This window comes from Poecilia mexicana, unplaced genomic scaffold (genome assembly GCF_051168715.1).
Source record: "Poecilia mexicana isolate PSO_F unplaced genomic scaffold, ASM5116871v1 scaffold_15, whole genome shotgun sequence".
In the NCBI taxonomy this organism is placed as follows: Eukaryota; Metazoa; Chordata; class Actinopteri; order Cyprinodontiformes; family Poeciliidae; genus Poecilia; species Poecilia mexicana.
This window is the reverse complement of record NW_028263384.1, coordinates 10,875,825-10,897,675: the sequence shown is the minus strand read 5'-3', so window position 1 is coordinate 10,897,675 and position 21,851 is coordinate 10,875,825. Positions and strand designations below refer to the sequence as shown.

Sequence of the window (21,851 nt, the reverse complement as noted above, 5' to 3'; positions counted from 1 at the left end):
ATTTTTAAAAAGAATTTTGAATTGATCAAAATTAAATGCCTGAATAAATGAGTGTAGGTTTCATTTTTTGATTTGAATTTATGAAGTAAATAATTTTTTATCATTTAATTAAGCACCTCTACCATGAAAGCATCCACACACACACACACACACACACACACACACACACACCAACAACAACAACAACAAACAGAGTCAAGAACCACAATAGTCAAGAGTTCTTAGTAAAAATAATTCATATTTTCACAACATATAAATAATTATTAGATCACACAATACAGATATTTTGATATGAATAAATACTTAACAAATAAAACCAGGCTTTTTTTTTTCATACAATACCCTATTGTCGAAAGAAACTTCCAAACCATTTGCATGTTTTGTTACACCTTCTGCTCTTAAGCCGATGCTTCCTCTACCGGTGGAATGTCCCTAGACAAGTCCTAAATGCCTCAGCAGCTTAGACAAATTATGTGCAATTTATATGATCTCCTCCCAGGCAACTTAAAAAACAAAAACAAAAAAACAAAAGCATAGAAAACAAAGTAAGAACTGTCAGAACCCACCTCCAAAAGCATGTCAGGGTGGGTCCCGATGAGCCGACCACTAGTTGGGTCTGTAATTGATTAAGGTTCGTCTAGAGGTGATTAAAGCACACAGAGATCTACGCACAGGCCGTCAGCGCGTGTGGGCTGGCCCGACAGCTTCAGTTACAGTTGAATGAAAAAGGCAGACCGAGAGCCTGGTTGTCATTTCTACACTAAAGCCACAGATGGACATCTACAGAGGAGTGGGCGTTTGGCGGCGGGGACAGAGGGGAATGACTGCAGCGGCTGATGTCACGTCGGACTTTTGATAAAAACGTGTGGCGCTTCAGGTTGTCTGCATTTCTCACTATTCGAACCAGACAAGACATTCGTGGGAAAGATTTTGGGGGACGTTCATGTGAGGTCACATGGAATTGAAGATGTCTATATGTGGCATCAGAAGTTAGTCTAGAATAACCCAGGCTGGTCGTTTTAAGGAGGTAACAACAACTGTTTTGATGGCACATGTTTTTTTATTTTTTTTTTTTCTTCTTTTTAAACCTTTTTTGTCTTTTGGCAAAAAAAAAAAAAAAAGAAAAACAAACAAACATATATCAAAATCCATTAGAAACTTCCAAAACCAACAAAAGGAAACAGAAATGTCAGTTTTGCTTGAGTGTATCATCCAGATGCACAGACCTGTGCATTGTTCTGTTTGTGTTGTAAAATGAGGCATCGGGTTGGAAGGTCCTACAATACGGACTAGGTTCCATGCTCACAAAAGCATTTTAAAAAGGTGGGAGAGCCGATCCCCCATCCTCTCCCCCGTTATGGTCCATAAAATATCAGAACTACTTAAAGGCAAAACTTATCAAGGATCAGCCCCGATAAACGCGCCGTCGCGGAAAAACGGCACGGAAAAACACATTCAGATTAAGGAAACTCGCCGGAGCGGGCGACGGGATTGCTCTTGGAAGTTCGGGAACCGCCGTCGTCCCGACTCATCCAGCGGGAGCGGAGAGAGCAATGCGACTCTTCAGGGATTCGTTTACCTACACGCCACCTCAGGCTGGGGTGTACAATCTCACAGGAGCTGTGTGTGTATGTGCAAATGTCTGTGTGTGTGTGTGTATGCGGTGGTTTGAGATGGATAATTATCCAGACCGAGGCGTATTTGCACGCTCACACCTATCTTTTGTGGGAAACAATCCCCTACTGACAGGACCGGCAATACTACATTCGTGTGCATGATGCGTATATGCGCGCGCGCCTGTGTGTGTGAATGTTTCTAGGTGCTTAAATTGTAAGTAAACATGGAAACAATGTCCAAGGCAACAGATCTGTGTTGAAGGAGGAGGAAAACTAGAGGAAGGAAAGGAGAAATAGTAAGAAGGTGAGTTCTGTCTTCGCTGTGTTCCCTGCCTTCTGATTGCTGACAACAGGATGTCGGCTACAATGGGAAAGGCTCGTGTTTCTGTACATGTAGCACCAAAACTAGCAGGGACCCGCCCTGTCTGTCTCGCACCGTTTAGTCACATGGTTCGCTTTTACTTTCCATTTGAAGCCATCTGACTTGCAGAAGGGACGGTAGTTTGTGAGGAATCGCTTGAAAACGAATGTTTGCTTTCCCACTCGCTGAGCAATGGACGCTTATTGTCACTTTAAGAATTGTAGGCGAGTGATCTTTAGGCAAAGAGGGCATAAACGAGATAGGCATGGGCTGGTTTCTGGATATCAGGAGTTATAAACACAAAAAGTATTAAATTCCATTCGTCCCAAACTCAAAAGGGACACGGAGAAACAAAAATAAAGATCAGAAGTTCATCATAAGTAAGTGCTAAAAATGAGTTTTCAGAAGAGACATTGATAAATTTGGACCTTTTAGGTAATAAGACAGGGACCTTGAAAGTCTGGAAAAATGCAAACATAATTCCATTCTTAGTTTTCCTCTTTTCATTCTTATCCAGATTTGAAAACGTTACGCCTCTACCAAAAGATAGCATCGATTTGAATTTCATAGTAAACTAAATATTTTATCAGCTATAAGAATAATTGCTGCTTATACATTTGAAATCACAGAAAGTAGATCTGTTCTAAATGTTTGTGTCATTCCGTGTGAGACTGCTGTACGTCAGCTCAGTTATATTGTCCAGTTCTCACAGCGGCCCATGCCTGATGAGAGACTTTTTTTGGAGGGGAAGCTAAGATAAACAAAGTTGACCTCCAGACAGGAGGAGCGTTGCATCGGCTCAGCTCGTCTCACTTCTGCTTCCTACTTCCACAGACGTGTTTGCTGGGATTTCCCAACTACTGCATCTCTCACTTCAACAGAGCAAAATGCTAGACAGACAGGCAGACGGATACACAGATGGGTTGAGACAGACAAACAGACATGGTAAAAATCCTTGGCTGTGGTCTATAAAGCAATGTCAGATGCTTCTCGTTAAGCCAATATACAATCATTTTGTCCGGCACGGTTCTCTACGTACCTCTAAATACACACTGTACACAAGGGTTAAGTCAGTTGCTCGGACATGGAGCCAAACCTCTGGCCATGTAAGAGCACACGGCGAATCAGATGATAATAATTGCACAAAGAGGTATTCTGGAGGCCATGTCTACTGCAAAGTAAAAAAAAACCCAAAGCAACACACACACACACACACACACACACACACACACACTCACCACCACCCCCCTCCCTCGTACACACACTCTCTCTTCACATTCGACATTGGGGGTGAGGGGGTTGATTTTTCAGGCCATAAGGTTACTAGTTAGTCACTAGCTAGTTAGTTAGTTGGTTAGTTAGTATCAGAGGTGCATTGACTGGCATGGGGAGCCCACTGCAGGGCTGTTGCTCTGGCGTGCTACCGATGTGTCGTCGTCGCTGTGGTGTGCTGCGCCGCGGTCAGCCGCGGTAGATCTGTTTGAAGTGGTCGCACTCGTTGCAGTAGCCCTGTTTCTCTTGGTTGGCATAGTGGTCGCAGCCCTGCGTCCGACACCTCTGCTTGGATTTCTCCTTGGGCGCCTGCGCCCTCCTTCCCGCCTCCCGGCCCTGGCCTCGCGTGTGGCACTCGGGGCAGAGGTCCGTGCAGCCCGGGGAGACGTTGCTGCAGCCGCTCCGCCGGCACTGGGTCTGGGTCTGGGATTGCTGCGAGGATCTGGGTTTAGCTGCTCGGTCGCGCTTTGGGAACAGGAGGAACAACGAGGCCGGTTAGAACCCAAGAGATGCTACGGTCTCATTTGCAAGTATTAAACCATGCATCATTTTGTCTATGTCAAACAAACCCCAGTAAATTATTACGGATGCAACTAGCTATTATTTTGGTAATCAAATATTCAGATTAAAAAATTTGCCTTTTTTAGTCTGAATACCGTAACGATGAACTGATTACTAAATTAATTGACGATTTTTTCAATAATTGATGAATCACGATCAATCATTTCAGCCCTGTACTAAATGCATTAATTGTTTTTGCTTTACTGTAACTAATGGGGGAAAACAGCAGAGGCTGCAATAAAAAGATGCTAAAAGTAAAAGGTTAACAACAACCAGGTAGGGCAGGTGCGGCCGACACGTACCATGACCAGAGGAGGGGAGTGTGGTGTCCGATGTGCAACTTGATTAAGACGTGCACTTTGCTCTTTGACGTAGCACTTGTCACAGTAGCCCTCCAGCATGGCCTTGCCAACCGCAGCGCACCCGGATGCGGACCCCCGACACCGTGTGGCGTTCTGGAAGCCTGTCTCCAAACCACGCCGGCTCTGGACCGGGGCAGGAGGAGGAGGAGTCAAGCCTGTAATATAAAAAAAAAAAAGAAAAACGAAAAGATGGAAACCCATGTTAGCAAAAATGTCGCTTTGACAAGACATTTTCCACATTTGAAAAACAATCCGACTGCATCACGTCGAGTCGGGACTTACGGTGGTTTGTCTGATAGTCTACATAGCAAATAGTGCAGAAACCCAATTTCTCCGGAGTCCCAAAGAACTGGCAGCCGGATCTTTTACAGCGCTGGGCCAGAGGAGTCTGCCAGGCCGACGTGTGTGCTGGGGTGAGGGTGAGGCACGGCTGCTCAGTGTCTCTGGCCTGGATCCAAGCCGAGGCCTCAGTCCTGTGGTTGCCCTGCTGTGGCTCCCCCCTCTCCGGAGCCTGCTGCCTCTGCATGCAGGGCGTACACAGGCCGTTGAATATCCTGAACACCTCCTGCCGGCACATGCTGCATCGCTCCGTCTCCGCGTCGCAGCCCCCCCACTGGGTCCACCCGGAGCCCTGGGTTGGGTGGGAAACAACTGGTGCCCCGTTGGGCCCCGGGAGTCCTGTGGCGGCCGTCCCGGCCCCGGGGGGCCCGTGGTTCTGCCTGGCGTTGAAGCAGCGCTCGCAAAGGCCGTCGTGCTCCACGCTCAGGGTGAAGAGGCAGCCGGGTGTTTTGCACTTCATGGCGTGTGTTTCGCTGTACAGGCTGAGGCTGGGGGCGGTGGGGGGGGCCGAGCGGGGACTCGACAGCACCACGCCCCTCCCGGAGGAAGAGCAGGGCGGACTGCTGCTCCTGGCTCCTCTGGCGCTCACCTCGGTCTCCGCTCCTCCCATCATCCCCAGTCCTCCCTGCATGCCGGCGCCCTTGGTCTGGACCACGCCCTCTATCCTGGCCCCGCCCCCTGTAGTGGCCTGCCGCTTCTCGAAGCACTCGTGACAATGAGGCTGCGTGTCCACGGAGACGTAGAAGGTGCACCGCGGCGTGGCGCAGCGGATCTCGATGAGGGAGAGCTGGGAGACGGAGAAGGGAGGCGGTCGCTGCGGCTGGGCGGCCCAGGCCTGCTCCTTGTCCTCCTCCCAGCGCTGATACTCGTGGTTGACGAGCTGAAGGTAGTCCTCCATCAGGTTCATGTCCTCGGGAAGGTTGCCCTCGTCCAGCCTAGCAGACACACAGCATGGCCTACGTTTAACATCAAACCTTCAATCAGCTCGAGGGACCGGACTTTATGAATCCTACGTACTTCGCAGCTTTCATGATCCACGCGGTTTCGTGGCCCAGGCCGATGACAGGGATCTCTATGAGGTGCAGGTAGTCGTTGAGCAGCCTCTCTTTCTGCGGCTGCTCCTTCTCCATCAGGAAGTGAACCTTCAGCTCCTCAAAGCCCACCCGCTTTGGGTTGATCAGCGGAACGGCTCGGATCTCTGCAAAAACACAAGACCGTTTTATTTTTCTCTGTTTTTTTGTTACCACCAAACCTTGGAGGGTTTCCTCTGGGGCTTTTTCAAACCACGGTGGTGGGTTGTCTGAAATATAACATATGATGCCCAAACTGTATTAATTAACCACTACCGTCATTCAAATGAAAAGTACGTCAACATTAGGGGCGTTTTTACAGGCCTGAAGTAAACAAAACATTCAATTTAACCTTCCTTAGGCATCTTTCTTTCGGCTTTTCTCTCCCTCTACTTCGGACTCTGAAGGTGTGGTGGCTTTTATTTTGCCGTGGCGATGTGCCACAATCAATTACATGTTAGAGGAAACCCTGCTCTGGCTGCGTTACACCCATCGGTTTGATTTTACTATTCATCCTACCTGGGCCGCTGTCTTTGACGGTGATGAGGGGTGCGAAGTGCTGGGAGTCATAGCCAAGCACTATCGGGTATTTGTAGCACTCCGTGGGCGGCCAGTGTAGAGGCAGATAAATCCCGCCCACGTTCAGAGGGGAGATGGAGGAGCCAGATTTCATACTCCTCACCACCTGGTCTGTTGATGGAAATAAGACAAAAACTATTTAGCCGAACTAACTTTAAAAGTAAGCTGAAGACAAACATTTTCATTCATCTTACATCAAGGAGCCATCAATTAGATTTGCGTTAGCGCAAAAAAAAAAAAAAGAATCTTAAGTCTTGGTTTTAGGTTTCAGCCAGAGAGCTGAGTACCTGCGATGACGACTATGGGTCGGCGGAGGATGTTGGAGAGGATGAAGATGTGAATGTCCTCCAGGGAGTCGAACTGGAGCCCGTTGCTGCTCGAGACCGGAGATGCCATCTTTACAATCTTGTCCCACTCGTCCTCCCAGTTCTAGGACAGTGCAAACACAACCAATCTGGATGTAAAAGCCCATCCACTTTAAAAAAAAAAAAAAAAAAAAAAAAAGGGGAACCCATCGAGCCGTGGTCTGGTTTTCGTACCATGGTGGTGTATCTGAGCCCGGTCTGGGTGAACTCTTGCGACTGCAGCAGCTCCGCCTGGAAGCGAGCTTTAAACACAGCCGTGTCCGTCTCCTTCAGAACGCCGTGGAGAGCTTTCCGGAGCACCAGGTCCGTGTCCTGGACGCCGAGCATGTACTGGGAAGCTGCGTGCAGCAAGCAGTTCCCATCTCCTGCAGACAGAAACACACGCACAAGAGATTATTAGCCTTTCATTTTGTAAATGGAAATGAAAGTTCTCAAGAGTATGCACACACTCATTCAAATACTGGAGACCGACTGAGGCCTGCGTGCACGCTAATGTGCAACTAAAGTCTGGGGATTTCCAGGCCGCTGGGCCAATCATCACTATCTGGTTTGTAGATTATAACTTGACCCTTGCAGGTCTAAAAGTGCACACACTCGCACTTCAAATAGGATCCCGTCTATAAAAATACTTGACCTGAAGTTACCTTCTTTTGAAATCTGTGAGTAAATAATTTGCCTGCTGTCCCTCTTCAGTCTGCTCGCCATCTAATGACCAAGAAGTTGCTCAAAAGGACTGTTTGTATGTGCAACTAAAAACCCTGGAATTTTATTTCGTCTCCTTCGGCACTGCTGGGTCTTTTCCTCATTGTGAAACAGGAGAGGCTGTATTTGTCAATGTGCGCAGCTCTGAAATACCCTGTTGTCACACTAAACACAGGAATTTCCCTGAGCTAACTTCTGCTTTTTTATGCTTGGGTGTGTGTGTGTGTGTGTGTGTGTGTGTGTGTGTGTGTGTGTGTGTGTGTGTGTGTGTGTGTGTGTGTGTGTGTGTCTGATCCCTCCTCTGATCCCAGCTCATCAATGCAACTCAGCAGGTCCTGTACTTTCCACGGAGGCGTGACTTGGACAAGAAGGAATGTTTGGGTTTTTTAACTACTGTTATCAGCCGAAGAGGGCTTGTGATTAATGGGCCCTCAGATAAGGTGCGCCCTCACGTGTAATGCAAACACAAGGCATACATGCAGGTCCTGTCATCTGTACGTTTTGTCTGCTTTTCCTGTTAGCTCTCAAACGCTTCACTCTACTTACGGAAAGTAACTTAAACCACTAAAAAAAAAACGTTGATTTTTCTTTTTGTAAATAAGCCAATCTTTGTATAAGATTCTTAAAATGAGCGTTTGTTTTGAGCAAGAATAAGATCCATCAGTATTTTAGGGGCAAAAAAATACAACCCTCCTATTTCAGACTAGCAAGCTGTTGTTGCATTTCGGTGCTCTTGCATCACTTAACAAAAAAGAAAAAAAAAAAAAACATACAATGCAGAGTTCTATGGTGTAAAGAAGAAGAAGAAAAAAAAGAGGACATTCTCAACAAAGATGCATCCAGACGCAGGTTGGCTCAAATGTTCTCAACCTCGAAAAACCTTTTGACCGTGAATCGCGTGAGGATGCCTGGCGACCGAAGATGAAAGGCGTCGAGCTATATATAGACGCTTCCTCTGTGGCGAGCTGGGGCACTTCCGGAAAACACGCCAAGCTCGACCTTACCCTGTTTCCATCCAGGTGGCAGCAATACGAGCGCAGGCCGGCTTGCTGGTATCAAAGTAAACCGAGGTTTTAAAAGGGAGTGACGGTTTCAACAGCACTGCTGCCACTGCTGCTCAGCTGGCTGCAAACGGCTTCTACTTATAAAGCAAACCGGCCTGAAAACACAACTCAATAAGCATTATCCGTCTCTCGTGTCGATTGTAACACCTTAACTCATTATTATAGCTAAATATCAATATGTTATATGATTTTTGCGTCAGTTAGCTTATTTGGTGTTTTTAAAATAAAAGATCAAGTTTTATATTAAATTTTTAAGTTCTCCAGTTGTTCGAGGAATAGAGTAACGCTGCACATTTTAACTCTCATATTCAAGAAAAGACAAAGTCAGCTGTTTGGAAATATTTCCCGTCAAACACACAAAAATTCACAAAAATGTGAAAACTAAACAACCTCTTCAACGAATTGCTCTTATAATGGTACTGCTACGTTAAAAGTATTGGCTAACTAACCAGCTTTATTTACTACTTCAAGTGTTGCAGAGTGGCAAAAACTTTAACTAATCCATGCAATAAACACTTGAAATCTACAACTGAATTTCATCAGGTTGTTGTTTGAATTTTATCACCTTATGTCAAAATAAATAAATGCAACAGCTCAAACTAAATAATTAATGTGTTGTATCTTTTTTGCAGCACAATAACACAATATCAGCTTTTCTTTGTATTAAATAAAAGCAATTCAGATCAATGCTAATAAGATAACGTTACATATGGGACACCATTAGTATCAGGACTCGAGCTTAAACAACACGAGAATCTCATATTGTGACCCGGCACAACTTAACCATGCAGGAGCTCCAGGTTTGTGTGGTGAAAATGCACATGAAAATCCCCAAATCTGTCCAAATCCTTTAAGATTCACACCAGAAGGAGTGTTAAGAGCGTCGTCTCCGCTGCTGAAGTGCGAGGAGTCAGTTTATTGTAGCTGAACCAATCCTGCGTGAAGGGGACACATGACAGACATGGGATGCTGCTCGGGGAAAAACCCTCGGAATGCGATCTAGACGTTCAAGAGGAAAGTCACACTGAAATTTAATGAGGTATCGCAGCGCTGGGATGGAAACAGGAAAACGGATGTGACTCGGCCACTTGAATTATGCCGGAGTTTGTGATGCTTAATTTGATTTATTTGTACAAACAAAAATCCCTGGGGGTTTGAGGTTTTAGTACGGTTTTGACACGAGTCATAGCCTGAGAATACGACAGGATTTTCAGGAGCTAAAAATGTTTGTACCGGAAGATGTTGGACGTTCTCTGAGGGACTTCTTCCTCCGTCACGTTTTCTCAGCTGAGGTCCAGTGACTCAGCAAACGTCAGTGGGATCCTTTGTGAATATGTGTGTGTGTGCGTGTGTGTGTGTGTGTGTCCGTCCTCTGCTCAAAGTCATGTCTAGGTCTTTCAGAGTTAGACTGTCCAGCTTTAACATTCTGCCTCATCAAGCCAGGAAATTCCAGTCAGGTTACTTACTGGCAGCCTGAGGTAGCCGGGTTCGTCATCAATAAAAAGGGTCTTTCTGAATGAGGAACTATCCTCTGATGAAAGTGGCAGTGACTCATTTGGGTTATTACTTTAAAAATGAACAATGACCCTCTAGGGATAAAACATTCAGTAACTCGGATTAGATCAGAAGAGGAATTTCTCACATGAGGAAAAACAAAACAAAAAAAAGAAGACATTTTGTTTTCTGCTGCAAACTTAAACCTTTAACTTGTAGCGCGGACTGATTTCCACTTCCTGTTTTTGTCGCGAACGCTAAGGGTTGAAGATTTTCTTTGAACGCCGTTCTTTCCCCCCCCCCCTCTCTTTTTAAAACAGTTCACCAGACACGCAGGAGATTCGGTTCCGTTTGATTGGCTTCTGATTGAAAAAAAAAAAAAAAAAAAAAAAAAGTCAAACCTGAGTCAGGCAGGTGCGCGGCGGCGCTTCATCAGATTTACAGGCCTTCACACACGCCTAAACAGAAACGCAGGGGACGAACCTGCCGGGGCTGCAGCTACTGGAAATACTTTGGTCTGAAAGATCACCAGCAGTAAACAACATTGCTGTGGGTGACGCCGGTGAAGTTTCCAGTGCAGAAACTACGATCAGAGGCACCAGGGGCCATTTGTGTGAATGTTTGCCTGCGCCGGGATGTTCCCGAGCCGCAGCGCGCACGTAACAGAAAACATGACTTAGCAGTGGGGCGCAGAAGGCCTCGGCAGAGGCTGCTGGATGAGTCTGTCTGAAAGCGGAACCCGTGCACCTTGATTGTTGTCATTTACAGTAACCCTGCTTGTGAGTAATGACATCTGAGAATTTAAATATCAAAAACCCACTGACTCATAAGCCAACAGCTTCTGCTACAGAAAATGAAACAAAGGCCCGCTTCACGTCCTCAGCGGGGAGTCGCAGCAAATCGCAGTTGTTCCTAAAATTGAGACTTCCACATTTTTGTCAAAGAAAATAATCTGAGCCTCATAAAGCCTCACGGGAAGTGACGGACAAACGCCAAACATTGTCCCAACTGAGTCGTCTTCATGGTTTCTTACCGTTGGTGCGCAGCGGCACCATCTTCTTCAGTTCTCGACACCAGTTGAGCTTCTTCTCCTGCTCCAAAGAGGCCTGCATGGCCCGGTCCAGGATGGCGGCTTGCACCACCTCCCTGAAGGCCTGGGGGAAGTGGTTCATGGCGATCATCTCCAGGGTGTAGCGGTGCATCCCTCGCAGGTGGTGCATGAGGCCGGCGCTGGCCGCCGGCTTCACCACGTCGTTGGGCACGCGCTGACGGATCTTCACCGCTTTCAGCAGGTTGGACACAAACAGGAATTTGGGGAGGAAGTTCTGGCCCTGCGACATGGCGGACGGGTGGCCGGGAGAGTGGAAGGAGGGGAGGAAGAGGAACGAGGAGGAGAGGAGGAGGAGGAGGAGGAGAAAGAGGAGGAGAAGGAGACACCCAACTGGCGATGATGGGACAACGTGAAATCTGGGCACAAGAAAAGAAAGAAAAAAACATGGGAGAAAAATTGGTTATTTCACAACGGCAGCAAAGATCAGAGTCTGGTGGGAATTTTTTTTTTGTGGAGATTCCCCTTCCTCGTTAACTGAGACACAAAACTCATTTTAATTTACAGTTTTACTCGGGAAACCACCCATAACACAGAAACACTTTACCATTGAGTAAATGAGGTGCTTTTTCATGCTTTCAGATGAGATCCTGTTCAGTTAAACTCAATAATACTACTACTAATAATAAATAAAAAGAATACACAAAGAGCGCTTTATAGTCTTTTCTTCTAATTCTCCTTTTCGCCTTGATGGTTTCTGAGAGTTCCGCCCCCTCCCGCACCGCCAACAGGGTGTCCCACTGTCCCACCGAGCTCAAAGCTTCCCAACAATCAACTGGTGCTTTCCAGATTTCCCCAGGGTGATCCAGAGTTTTCCAGGCTGCACAGAAGGTCACAAGGCCTCAGCGACCGTCGGCCTGCGTCAAGGTTTGGTTAAAGATTACCGGGAGTTCAGTAAACACACAGCAGGCTCCTCAATGTAGAGGAAAGATAAACCAGTCTTAGTGACACCACTGGTCAATGTATACCAAGATCTATAGTTGTTTTTATTTAAAAAGGGTAAAGCAATCATAAATAATTTGATATGTTAATTGTTAAAGCTAATTGGTTTTGGTTGGAAATATCAAATAAGGACACGCCAACTCCTCGAGTTTCCACTTGTAGCTTTTCCTGCTGTTGACTTTCGCTCTTATCGAGCAAGTGGTGGCTCTCCCACTGCAGCAACAGGTGGGGGAGGGGAAACACAACATTGTTTAAAATGTTTACTTAAAATAGAAACAAAAAGCTAAAGCAGGGCCTGTCATGTAACACAAAAAAAAGGGGCAACTTTTACTCTTTTCCTTCATGCCTTTTCTTAGTATCGGCTAAAGGTGCACGGTTGAGTAACGTTTCTCGTTTTTCTCGTTTTCGATGAAAACGAGAAAAACTTTACATTTCCAATGGATGGGAAGAATAAAGAAAGGCGTGATGGTCCTTCAGTTTCAACACCACGACTTTGGTCCCAGCGACAGGTTGGAGAGGAGAGCCACTGCGAGACAAAGCTTTGCTCTCTCCATCACCCACCGTGGTTTCTCAGTAAAAAGATTTTAAACTGTAGAAATGCTACGATGGAAATTTTTTGTAGATATCCATCTACAAAGATTTTGTTGATGGAAAGTTATTGTTAGTAATGAGAACTTTGGTGTGCATCTTTTTCAGTTCCCTTGAAAGTCCCCTGATAACGATAACTGGCTCCAGCTTGCTGCAAATGTTACGAGGATTATTTATTCGAAGTTCATTTTTAATATTTAAATTTAGTGTACTTGTAGTTTTAAAAGTGATAAAAAGTTAAACCAAGGGCAGCAAAGCAAACTTTCTCTAAATGCTTCGCATGTGTAAAAATGCAAAGCTGTTTCTCACCTAGTCACTGATTAAACAATTGATAACATTCTATGTTTTGTCTTCGACGCGTCGAATAATATCTGCTTTAAAGGAACAATTCAGCTAAAATAGGATAAATTCTTAGCTACCAGTTCATAGGTAGTAAAAAGTTAATGCCAACCATTTAGTTTTCACGCCACGACTGCTCATTTAAAGAAGCAAACATGTTTCCTAGTCATCTCTTTCTCTTGTAAGCCTGCTGACCGGCAGTGTGCAGCAACAGGTGGGGGAGGGGCATCAAACAGCCATCAAAATCTCAAATCAGACATTTTTCAAAGAATCTCAACTAAATGACTTTAAACTGCATGGATGGTAAGACGGAATAATTTGTGGTTTAGAAACCTAAAATAAACACAACACAGATTTGCACAACTTTTTCAAACTTTGGTAAACACCACAGCTACGTTATAATAATTGATTTTTATTGCTCGTTAGAAAGAAAAAAAAAGAGTTACATTTTACTTTTGAAGAGGAGTTGAGCAACACAGGCTTTAAAGAGCTGCTTCAACAAATTAAGCAGAACCTTCAGCTTCCACTTCACACACAGGAAGTAAAAAGTACTGGTCAGCAAGTGAGCCTTGACTTTCGCTGACTTTTTTAGCTTCGTCCTAACCTACATCCTCACATCAACAGGCTGACAATGAGTCAGTGGATGCTACTGAAGTTCACAACCACCTGAAGGCTGGGGGAGCCTTCAGTCTACAAACAGGAGCAGCAGCAGGTGCAACAACGGACTAGGCCCTGCTGAAGTCAGTCACTTTCAGGGAGCAGAAACCAAGACAGCTGGCTGTCAGGAGGCACGCTAGTGTTGCCCAAACAGGCAGACTTTAGGCTAGACACAGCGGCGGACGCTGCGGTTTTAGCATGGCTGGCTACACGTACACATACAAAAAGAAAAGAAAAAAAAACACACACAACACAACAACAGGAGACTTTGCTGACGTTAAAGGCTTACGTAATTGCAATGACAACTACCTTTGAAACAATGTAGTGATCAGCGGCGCTTCGGAGCGCAGCTTTAGAGACGAGAGCGGCGGCGTCGGTATATTTGTCCGTTTAAATGTCCCCGTTATCCGCTCGGAGGGGGGACGTCTTTGTAAACAATGGCTGTCAAAGCCACTGTCGTGAGCAGGCTTTCCTCCATGTCCCCAGAAACACACGACCAACACGTTACTCAAGGCCCCAAAACATGATGTGTCCGATAAGTCCCAGCCCCTCGGCGGGGAAGGTAGTCCAGGCGAAGAGGCAAACAGGGAGAAGTGTTGTCTTACCTGTGTAATATGTCGGGGGGGTGATAACAAAGCCTCCCGGATGCTCAGGCTAGTCCTCTCTCAGCCACTTCACTCAGCCTCACCGCTGCGGCTCTCGGCGCCATTCAACCCTCTCTTTTCCCTCCACTATAACATCTAATACAGAGCCCTCGCAGCTCGAAGAAGCCTTTCGAAAGACTGTTCTCGTTCGCTAGCGCTAGTTTTTTAAAAAAGGAAAAACTCCAAGTCAAGGGGATTTCCACACGGGGACTTTCCGTCCACCCATTTTGCTCGCTTTTCTCAACCTTGGCGTGCAGTTCCACCCCATCGTCGCTAGGGGGCCTCCATCTGTCTGACTCAATACTGAAAAGCATATCCCACCTACTGAGCACAAAGGAGCCTTCACTGAATGAAAGAGACAGGTCGCGTCACACTCTATTTCATGAGACAGCCTTAGAAATAAATCATTAACCCCCAAAAAGACCAGCCTCAGCAAATGACTCAGGAATACGAAAGAAAAACCCTGTAGTTCATTAAAAAGCAGGGTTTGACTCGCAGTCTGCTTGTGTATGTTTGTGAATGAGTATTTAATAGTTTGACTAAGGATTTTGTGATGATGACGATGATGATGATATAATACTGTTTTGACTGTTTGGAAATTATGCTCAGAGGAATTAAGCCGGACTTTTTACAGTCATGCAAGACCCAGAGGTGCGGTTATCATTAAACTCTTTCCTCTTTTTTTCCCATCAGGTTGTGGGTTTCTCAATCATTTAGTGTTTTATGCATATCCAAGTGCAGTTTCCTCTTACTTTTGTAGTTCACATTGAGCTGCATGAACTACATGTCCTAATATAGTCAATATAAAGCTGCATTAATGTAACACTCAGAGTTTTTATACAGCATAAAAAATATTCAGCATTTTCCAGATATGAATAGGCGTAGAAAAGGACATTATAATAGGACAAAATATCTATATTTCCAGATTTGTATGTCCCATTCCATTGTTTAAATGTTGTTTTCAGTTATTTTCATCGTTCTTTAATCAATCCGTACACACTGTTTTCTTTGTTATCCAACCTGTTTACTTAAACTCCTGTTGAACTTTTACGTTTATATGCTCTCACTTAAAAAAAAATGGGCCAGGACTGGGAGCTTTACTAATTTAAATGTCGAAAATGTTTTCATCTTTTAGATCCTATTAATATGTAAAAACCAAAAAACAAAACTTCCCTACATGTTCACAAAGTGTGTACACTTCGTCTTCTGATCTGTCGGTTAAAATTTCTCACGCATACGCGACTTTTTAAGAGACACATCCAGCATCCAACCCATCCGAAAGTGCTGCATAAGTTAAATGTGTTGAATCCCACTCACATAAAGGCAGTTTTTTGGTTAAGGTGGTTAGTCTCTATTATTAATGACTTAGATGTCAGTTTGTGGCGGAGCTCACCAACCGTCTCACTGCGGTCTGAAACTGAAGAAGCTACTGTGCTATTGTTCCAGTTCTCACATCTGGCTCTCAGACGCCACAGGTGATGTGAGTGTTGTATAACACAACAAGAGAAACAGCTCTTTATTTATTTTTTTTATAAAGTGGGATATTTAAAATTAATTCAGTAAAAGATTAAAAATAAACTTTTGGAATCAGTATTTAACTTGTTGACGTTGGTTTAATAAAGTAGCATCTAGTCTTGGCATTAAAAGTAAAAACAACAACAACAAAAAAAACAAAAAAAACACAACAACATAAAAACAAAAAATAATAGACCAGGTCATACTGTTTTGATTTGTAAGAAAATACTTAAAAAACAATTTAAATCTGAGTGTTAATAAGTGAGTATTGGCATTTTTTTTATTTCACAGCTTGATAATGCTGATGTAAATAAAGTTAGCAACAGATTTCAGAAGAAAAACTGAGCAACGTTCTGTTTAATAAATATCTAGCATGTCCTAAAATGTCAAACTTACCCGTAGCAGCTCAAGCTCAAACCTTGTGTTTCCTCATAATGGGTTATTCTGACCCCTATCCACCTGTTGACTTTGTATCCAACCAATGTACCGACTCATTCCTCATTTTCAACTTTCCTTTCTCCTCCCTGTGGAAAGCCTCCTGACTCCCTGAACCAAACAAACACTGGAAACCACAGCCCTCATGTGGGGAACAGAAACCAATCACCTGACGATCATTTGTGAGGAATGAACTCACCAACTCACCTTTCAAAGCTCAACTCTCTTTGAGTCACCTTTTAAGCTGTGGAAATAAATAAATAAATAAATAAATAATGATTGGTCAGACAAATCCTCTATAGACTTCATTTTAAAAAATTCCACACTGGGTCACATGCTGCTGAGTCACAGTCTGCGATCAATACAAACTTGTTATGGCAGCAATAAAAGCAGCGCATCACAAGTACGTGGAAACCCCCCAGAGGAGACGACTGACCCACTGATCTGCTCCAAATCAGCAGCTGTCGATGCCTGTCGGCTCACTGATGTAGAAAATTTGGAGAAGAGTACAGCAAAAATATAGCTGGAGCCAGATATTTACATACGCTGTGTTAACAGATGTGGAAAATGTTGATTTCCGTCTCACATAAGATCAAACTAAAGCTTTCCTGTTTCAAATCAGTCAGGATTATTTCTGTTATTTTTGTTTACCAAATGTGTGAACAATGAGTTTTGATAACTTTTTAAGCCTTATTCAAATTCAGAAATTGAAAAACATCCTTTTCTGACTTTACAGCATTTGGCAGAATTGCTTTCTAAGCTGTATAAGTTGGGTTAAATGTTTTGGGTGTCCTTTTTCAAGTTTCTCATAAAAGTTTGCTGTAATTTTGACCCATTCCTCCGGACAGAACTGGTGTAACTAAATCAGGTTTGTCGGGCCGCCTGACTCACACACACCTTTTCAGCTCTACCCATATCTTTTCTTTGGGAATGAGATCAGGCCTTTGTGACGGCCAAATCAAACCATCAAATTTGTAACAAATTTTGAGGTTATAACTTCCTCCCTGCCTTGAGATGTTGCTTTAAAACTTCTACATATTGTTCTTTGCTTATTATGCCTCTTATTTTGAGATACAGCAAAAGATCCCCACGACATGTGGTTGACCTTTAGTGTTCGTCAGACTTTCACACAACCCCTGTTTGTACTCCAGACAGAATTATGGGCATGATGCCTGGTCAAACACTTTCATTCTAGTTTTATCAGACCACAAGTCACTTCTACAAATACTCAGGTATCTTTCCAATATGTTGTCAGCATTTCTCAGTTGCTTTTGGAGCGCTGGCCTCTGCCTGTCTGTGTGGCCTTTCAGCCCAGATCTGTACAAATTTCACTGTGGGTAACATTATACCAGCATCAGCCAGAACCTTCATAGAGACCTTTGTCGTCTATTTACACATTGACAGCAAAACATTTCATAACTAGGTCACAGAACCCGTCGATGGCTCATTGCCTTGTCTTGGCTGCTTAAGTTTCTCATTATGTCACACAAAGAAGACGTAAAATACATTCAAAGCCATTTTGCCTAAGTGTTGAGAATTAACCGAGAAGCTTACAAAGTCATGACATCGTCATCTGGGATTTCTTGAATTCCTTATAGGTACACAAAATTCACCGTTTCCTCATATAAGCACTCTCACAGTCTACAGAGATGTTCCAAATTAGCTCTGGATATAAATGTTGAGGGTGAACACTAAACACTTATCCATATGGAAAATACCAACAAAACACCAGTCAGTACAATAATATCTTCAACAGTTCCTACTGCAAGATATAATGTTCGATTATTTCTTTTAAACAGTCTTCTGGTAACCTCACTAGACACTAACCAGTTATCAAAAATGTAATAAAAAGTTTGAAAAGGTTTTGATTTCAAAAATAAATTAAAAAAAAAGTCACACTGTTTTGATTATTTAAATCTCTTTAAAGAGATGCCAGATAATGTTTTATTTAGCTATACAGCAAGACAGTGCTGCCTCTCCATCAGCTCTTGCTGCAAACTGCCAGTCAGAGGGATAAACTTTACACGGACTTAAAAGACTTGTATTTTTTCCAAATTTTTCAAGTAGCTTATGTATATACATTTACACGAATGCATCCATGCATGTCTCAAAATCACTGTAGAAATATCAACGCTCTATGAAAACTGGACCTATGAATATGTATTGCAGAAGGAATATGTTTTGAAACAAAAACAACATTGAAAAATATACGTAAAAAAAAAAACATTACGTAAATGTGAGATAAAAACAAATGTCCTAAAATCAAAATGATGTTCACTTAAGGTAGAAAAACGCAACCTCAGCTATTTACACGGTTGCCAATGTTTCTTGGCAAGTTGCAGAGTTTAGCTAGCAACAAGGTGTTTGTATTATTCTACTCTAATTAGTCAGTCCTGTCCGGTTGGTTAGAGCTAATTTAAACAGGTTAGGATCATGTTACAAACCTGGCTTAAACTAAGACTTCTCAATACATTTTCAGTAGAGCTTATGTTAAGTTGGCCCACTGTTACTATTCCTTCTAAACTGGCTTTTGTTTGTTACTAATAGTTGGCGATAATTGGACAATGACTTCAAAACTAGTTTTGGAGCAGTTAAAGTAGACTAACATTCTGCTGGCAGGTTGGTTTCATGCCAGGAAACCAACCAAATCAATAAAACCACTAGTTCTGATGACAAAACTAGCCAAATAACCTTCCACAATTCAAACATGTGCATCTGAGTCTTGTCTTCAAAAAATCACTGCAGTTGTGTAGTGCACACTCATTCCACACCCAAAAAAAAGAGCGGATCAAATGCATCACTGAAAGTCCAAAATGAATACAACATTTGTGCCAATAATGAGTGTATGTAAACTTTTACCTGGAATTGTACGCATTGCTAATTTACGTAAAGCGTTGGAGCAATTGCTCTTCTGCTCTTAGCGCCGTTTGGCATCTTTTAGACTCAGAATACATTGGCTAAAGTTGCTCATCAGCTTCTCATTAACGGATCATTCATCTGATTCGGGTGTGTTGACATCTGAAGTTTGCAGGACAGTGAAACAATCACATCTAAAGGCTTTCACGTAACACATAGCCATTTGGGGCTTTCTTTAAGCTGTGTGATTGAGCAAGCCAGTATTTTATACCTGATAACAGAGGAAACACTGGTTGTTCCCCATGACAAAAAACTTTAACCGGAAATGTACCACTCATGTTGTTCCCGAGAGGCATCAGACTTGAGTGTTGCAAATTTTCTTATAAGTCTGTGGTGAAGAGTGCAATCTTCAAAAGTCAAATGTTGGAGTAAAAGCACCAGAACCAGTGACCCAATTGTCTGAACCTACTTGGGAAATGTTGATTTTGACCGAGGGACTCCTCTAGTTCTTGAAAGTCACCCAATGGTACAATAGAAAATGTCGTGAAATGAGCTGCTCAGCGAAATGGGCAAAACTAAACATCCTCTGTGCAAATTATTGTCGAACCACCAGTGGAGAGCCTTTAGACAGAAACTTATTTAACTTTACTGCACTACACCTGGCAGAGGAGGATTTTAATGCCCACAGCAACATGTTTCATACCATGACCTTCTATGGCAAGACAGTATTCTCCTGTGGGATGAGGATTCAAGACATTTCTGTAGATTATTCAAAAGTGACTTCTGTAAGAATTTAAATACTCTAAATAGGAAAAAAGTGTGACTCTGACCCAATTTCCTGTCTGACTAGAGATTTTGCACGTCTTTCTTTGCAACACCCTTAGAATACTGCATGCTCTTGTTCTTTTATGAGCTTTACAGTAAGTGTCCCATATTGAACAGTGTACAATGTTACATCCTCCTACAGCGTTTCATGTTCCTCTTTCTTTAAAGACAAACACAATTAGCATACCATTTAGCTGGTTTTTTTTATTGAACAATGCCACATGTCAGAGTAAAACTTCCTCATTGATTTAAAAAGGAACTGTGGAAACTGGAATTAAGACCATAAAGATGCTGGCAGTCCATTTGTCTGTCAGCTGGTAATCCAAACAGTTTACCTTAATCTATACAAACCTCCTAATACATATATACACTTTGTGCAGAATTACCAGTCAAGTGGATATTTTCACCATTTTTAGGCAGATTTATGAAGTCCAAGCTGGATAAACTTGACTACATAATGGATTTAAGAGGAGCAAGTGATGCGTATTTGTGTAATAAGTGAAGGTGAGACGTAAGTAGGTCAACACCCTAAATCTAGATGTTCATAATTATTAAGCAGCTTTATTCCTTTATGCAAAAGGAATAAAGCTTTTTTCTCTTAAAAAAGAGAAATTTAACTGACTCTGGAAAGTCAAAAAGTACCACAAGTCTCACAGAGAGATGCAGAACTCTTGAAATTGAAAAGATATTGGGGTGTGTTTGCAGACCCAACAAAAGTTTTGTAGCAAATAGTCAACAGGGTCACTGGAAAAAAGATGCAAATTAACGGCCAAGGATTTGAGAAGAATCCAGCGTGAAGCTACCATGGACTCATTATCTTCCAGTTCTGTCGTTTTCCACAACCTACGACCTACGTAGAGGACCTAGAAAATGTTCATCGCTCAGAGACATAAGTTAAAGTGTCTAAACTGATTAAACAAATAACTAATGAGTGATTTTTCAAAGTTTTTATGGATGAAATGAGAGAGACTCTTAATGGACCAGGTGGTTGATCCTGTGGTTGGATCAGTAATGGGGCAGAGCTCCACTTTGAATCAGCAAGGTGGAGGTGGGGTAGTGTATGGGCTGGTGGAGCAAAAACTGAAGATCAACAAAGAATTATCTCCAAAACATACTATTAGGTTTTAGAAGATGCTTCTTTCAAGAATTGGCACAGGAAGAAGTTTTTGTGATTTCTTTACAGGACAATGCTCCATCACATGCATCCTGGTTCTCCTCTGTGGGGCTCATCAGTAGAGTCATTAAAGGGGAAAAACTTATGCTACAGCCCCCTTTCTCAGCTGAACTGAACCTCACTTTAACTTTCCGAAAGGTTTGCAGTTTATTGACATTTTGGACGAACCTTTATTTGGCGATTGATTTAAAAAAAATAATCCTAAAAAGCAAGACTTGCCTAATAATTGTGCGCGCAGTGTATATAAGCCTTCTGGAGTCATACGTCTCTTGTGTTCTGACAGTGTGGCCAGTCCCTCAGAGTGACTTCTGAACCCAGATCGTTCCATCAGAGCCCCAAAAGCCTCGGGGCTCCGTCCCGATATGAGGTGGCAGAAGAAGTGGGGAGAACCCTGGGGAGAACTGTGATGAAGAACATCTAGTGTTCTTCTGGCTCCTCATCTCACTTGGAAAGCACCTCAGAGGCAGATCGAAACCAACCTCCACAAAGACGATACTTTGTGAGACAGCTTTGTGTGTGTGTGTGTGTGTGTGTGTGTGTGTGTGTGTGTGTGTGTGTGTGTGTGTGTGTGTGTGTGTGTGTGTGTGTGCGTGTGCGTTTGTTTGTAATACCTTGTGGGGACGATTTTCCTGACATATGCTACGTTGTGGGGACCAATCGCTCCTCGTGGGGACCTGAGCCTGGTCCCCACGAGGGGAAACCCTGTTTTTGGGTCAGGGGTCAGAGTTAGGGCTAAGGTATGAATTGAGTTTTGGTTAGGGATAGGGTTAGGTATGTGATGGTTAGGGTTAGGAAAAGGGTAAAGGTAAGGTTTAGGCTGTAGAAATGAGTAGAAATGAATGGAAGTCAATGGAAAGTCCCCACAAAGATAGCAAAACAAACGTGTGTGTGTGTGTGTGTGTGTGTGTGTGTGTGTGTGTGTGTGTGTGTGTGTGTGTGTGTGTGTGTGTGTGTGTGTGTGTGTGTGTGTGTGTGTGTGTGTG

The 21,851-nt window shown here is 43.4% G+C and overlaps 1 protein-coding gene across 2 annotated transcripts; it reads right to left on the bottom strand.

The window, feature by feature from the left end:
• Positions 1–218: 218 nt before the first annotated feature.
• On the bottom strand, positions 219–14,494 carry tnfaip3 (tumor necrosis factor, alpha-induced protein 3). 2 transcript variants are annotated; one of them, XM_015003173.2, is made up of 9 exons: positions 14,025–14,494; positions 10,819–11,252; positions 6,700–6,890; positions 6,448–6,589; positions 6,101–6,271; positions 5,529–5,709; positions 4,455–5,446; positions 4,113–4,327; positions 219–3,714 (listed from the first exon to the last, which is right to left on the bottom strand). In XM_015003173.2, exons 2-9 carry the CDS (start codon positions 11,123–11,125, stop codon positions 3,439–3,441), a joined length of 2,475 nt encoding a protein of 824 aa, XP_014858659.1. In that variant the 5' UTR covers positions 11,126–11,252; positions 14,025–14,494; the 3' UTR covers positions 219–3,438. The 2 variants fall into 2 exon arrangements, with proteins under 2 accessions (XP_014858659.1, XP_087869031.1); XM_088012905.1 differs by lacking the exon at positions 14,025–14,494 and adding an exon at positions 13,729–14,008.
• Positions 14,495–21,851: the final 7,357 nt, after the last annotated feature.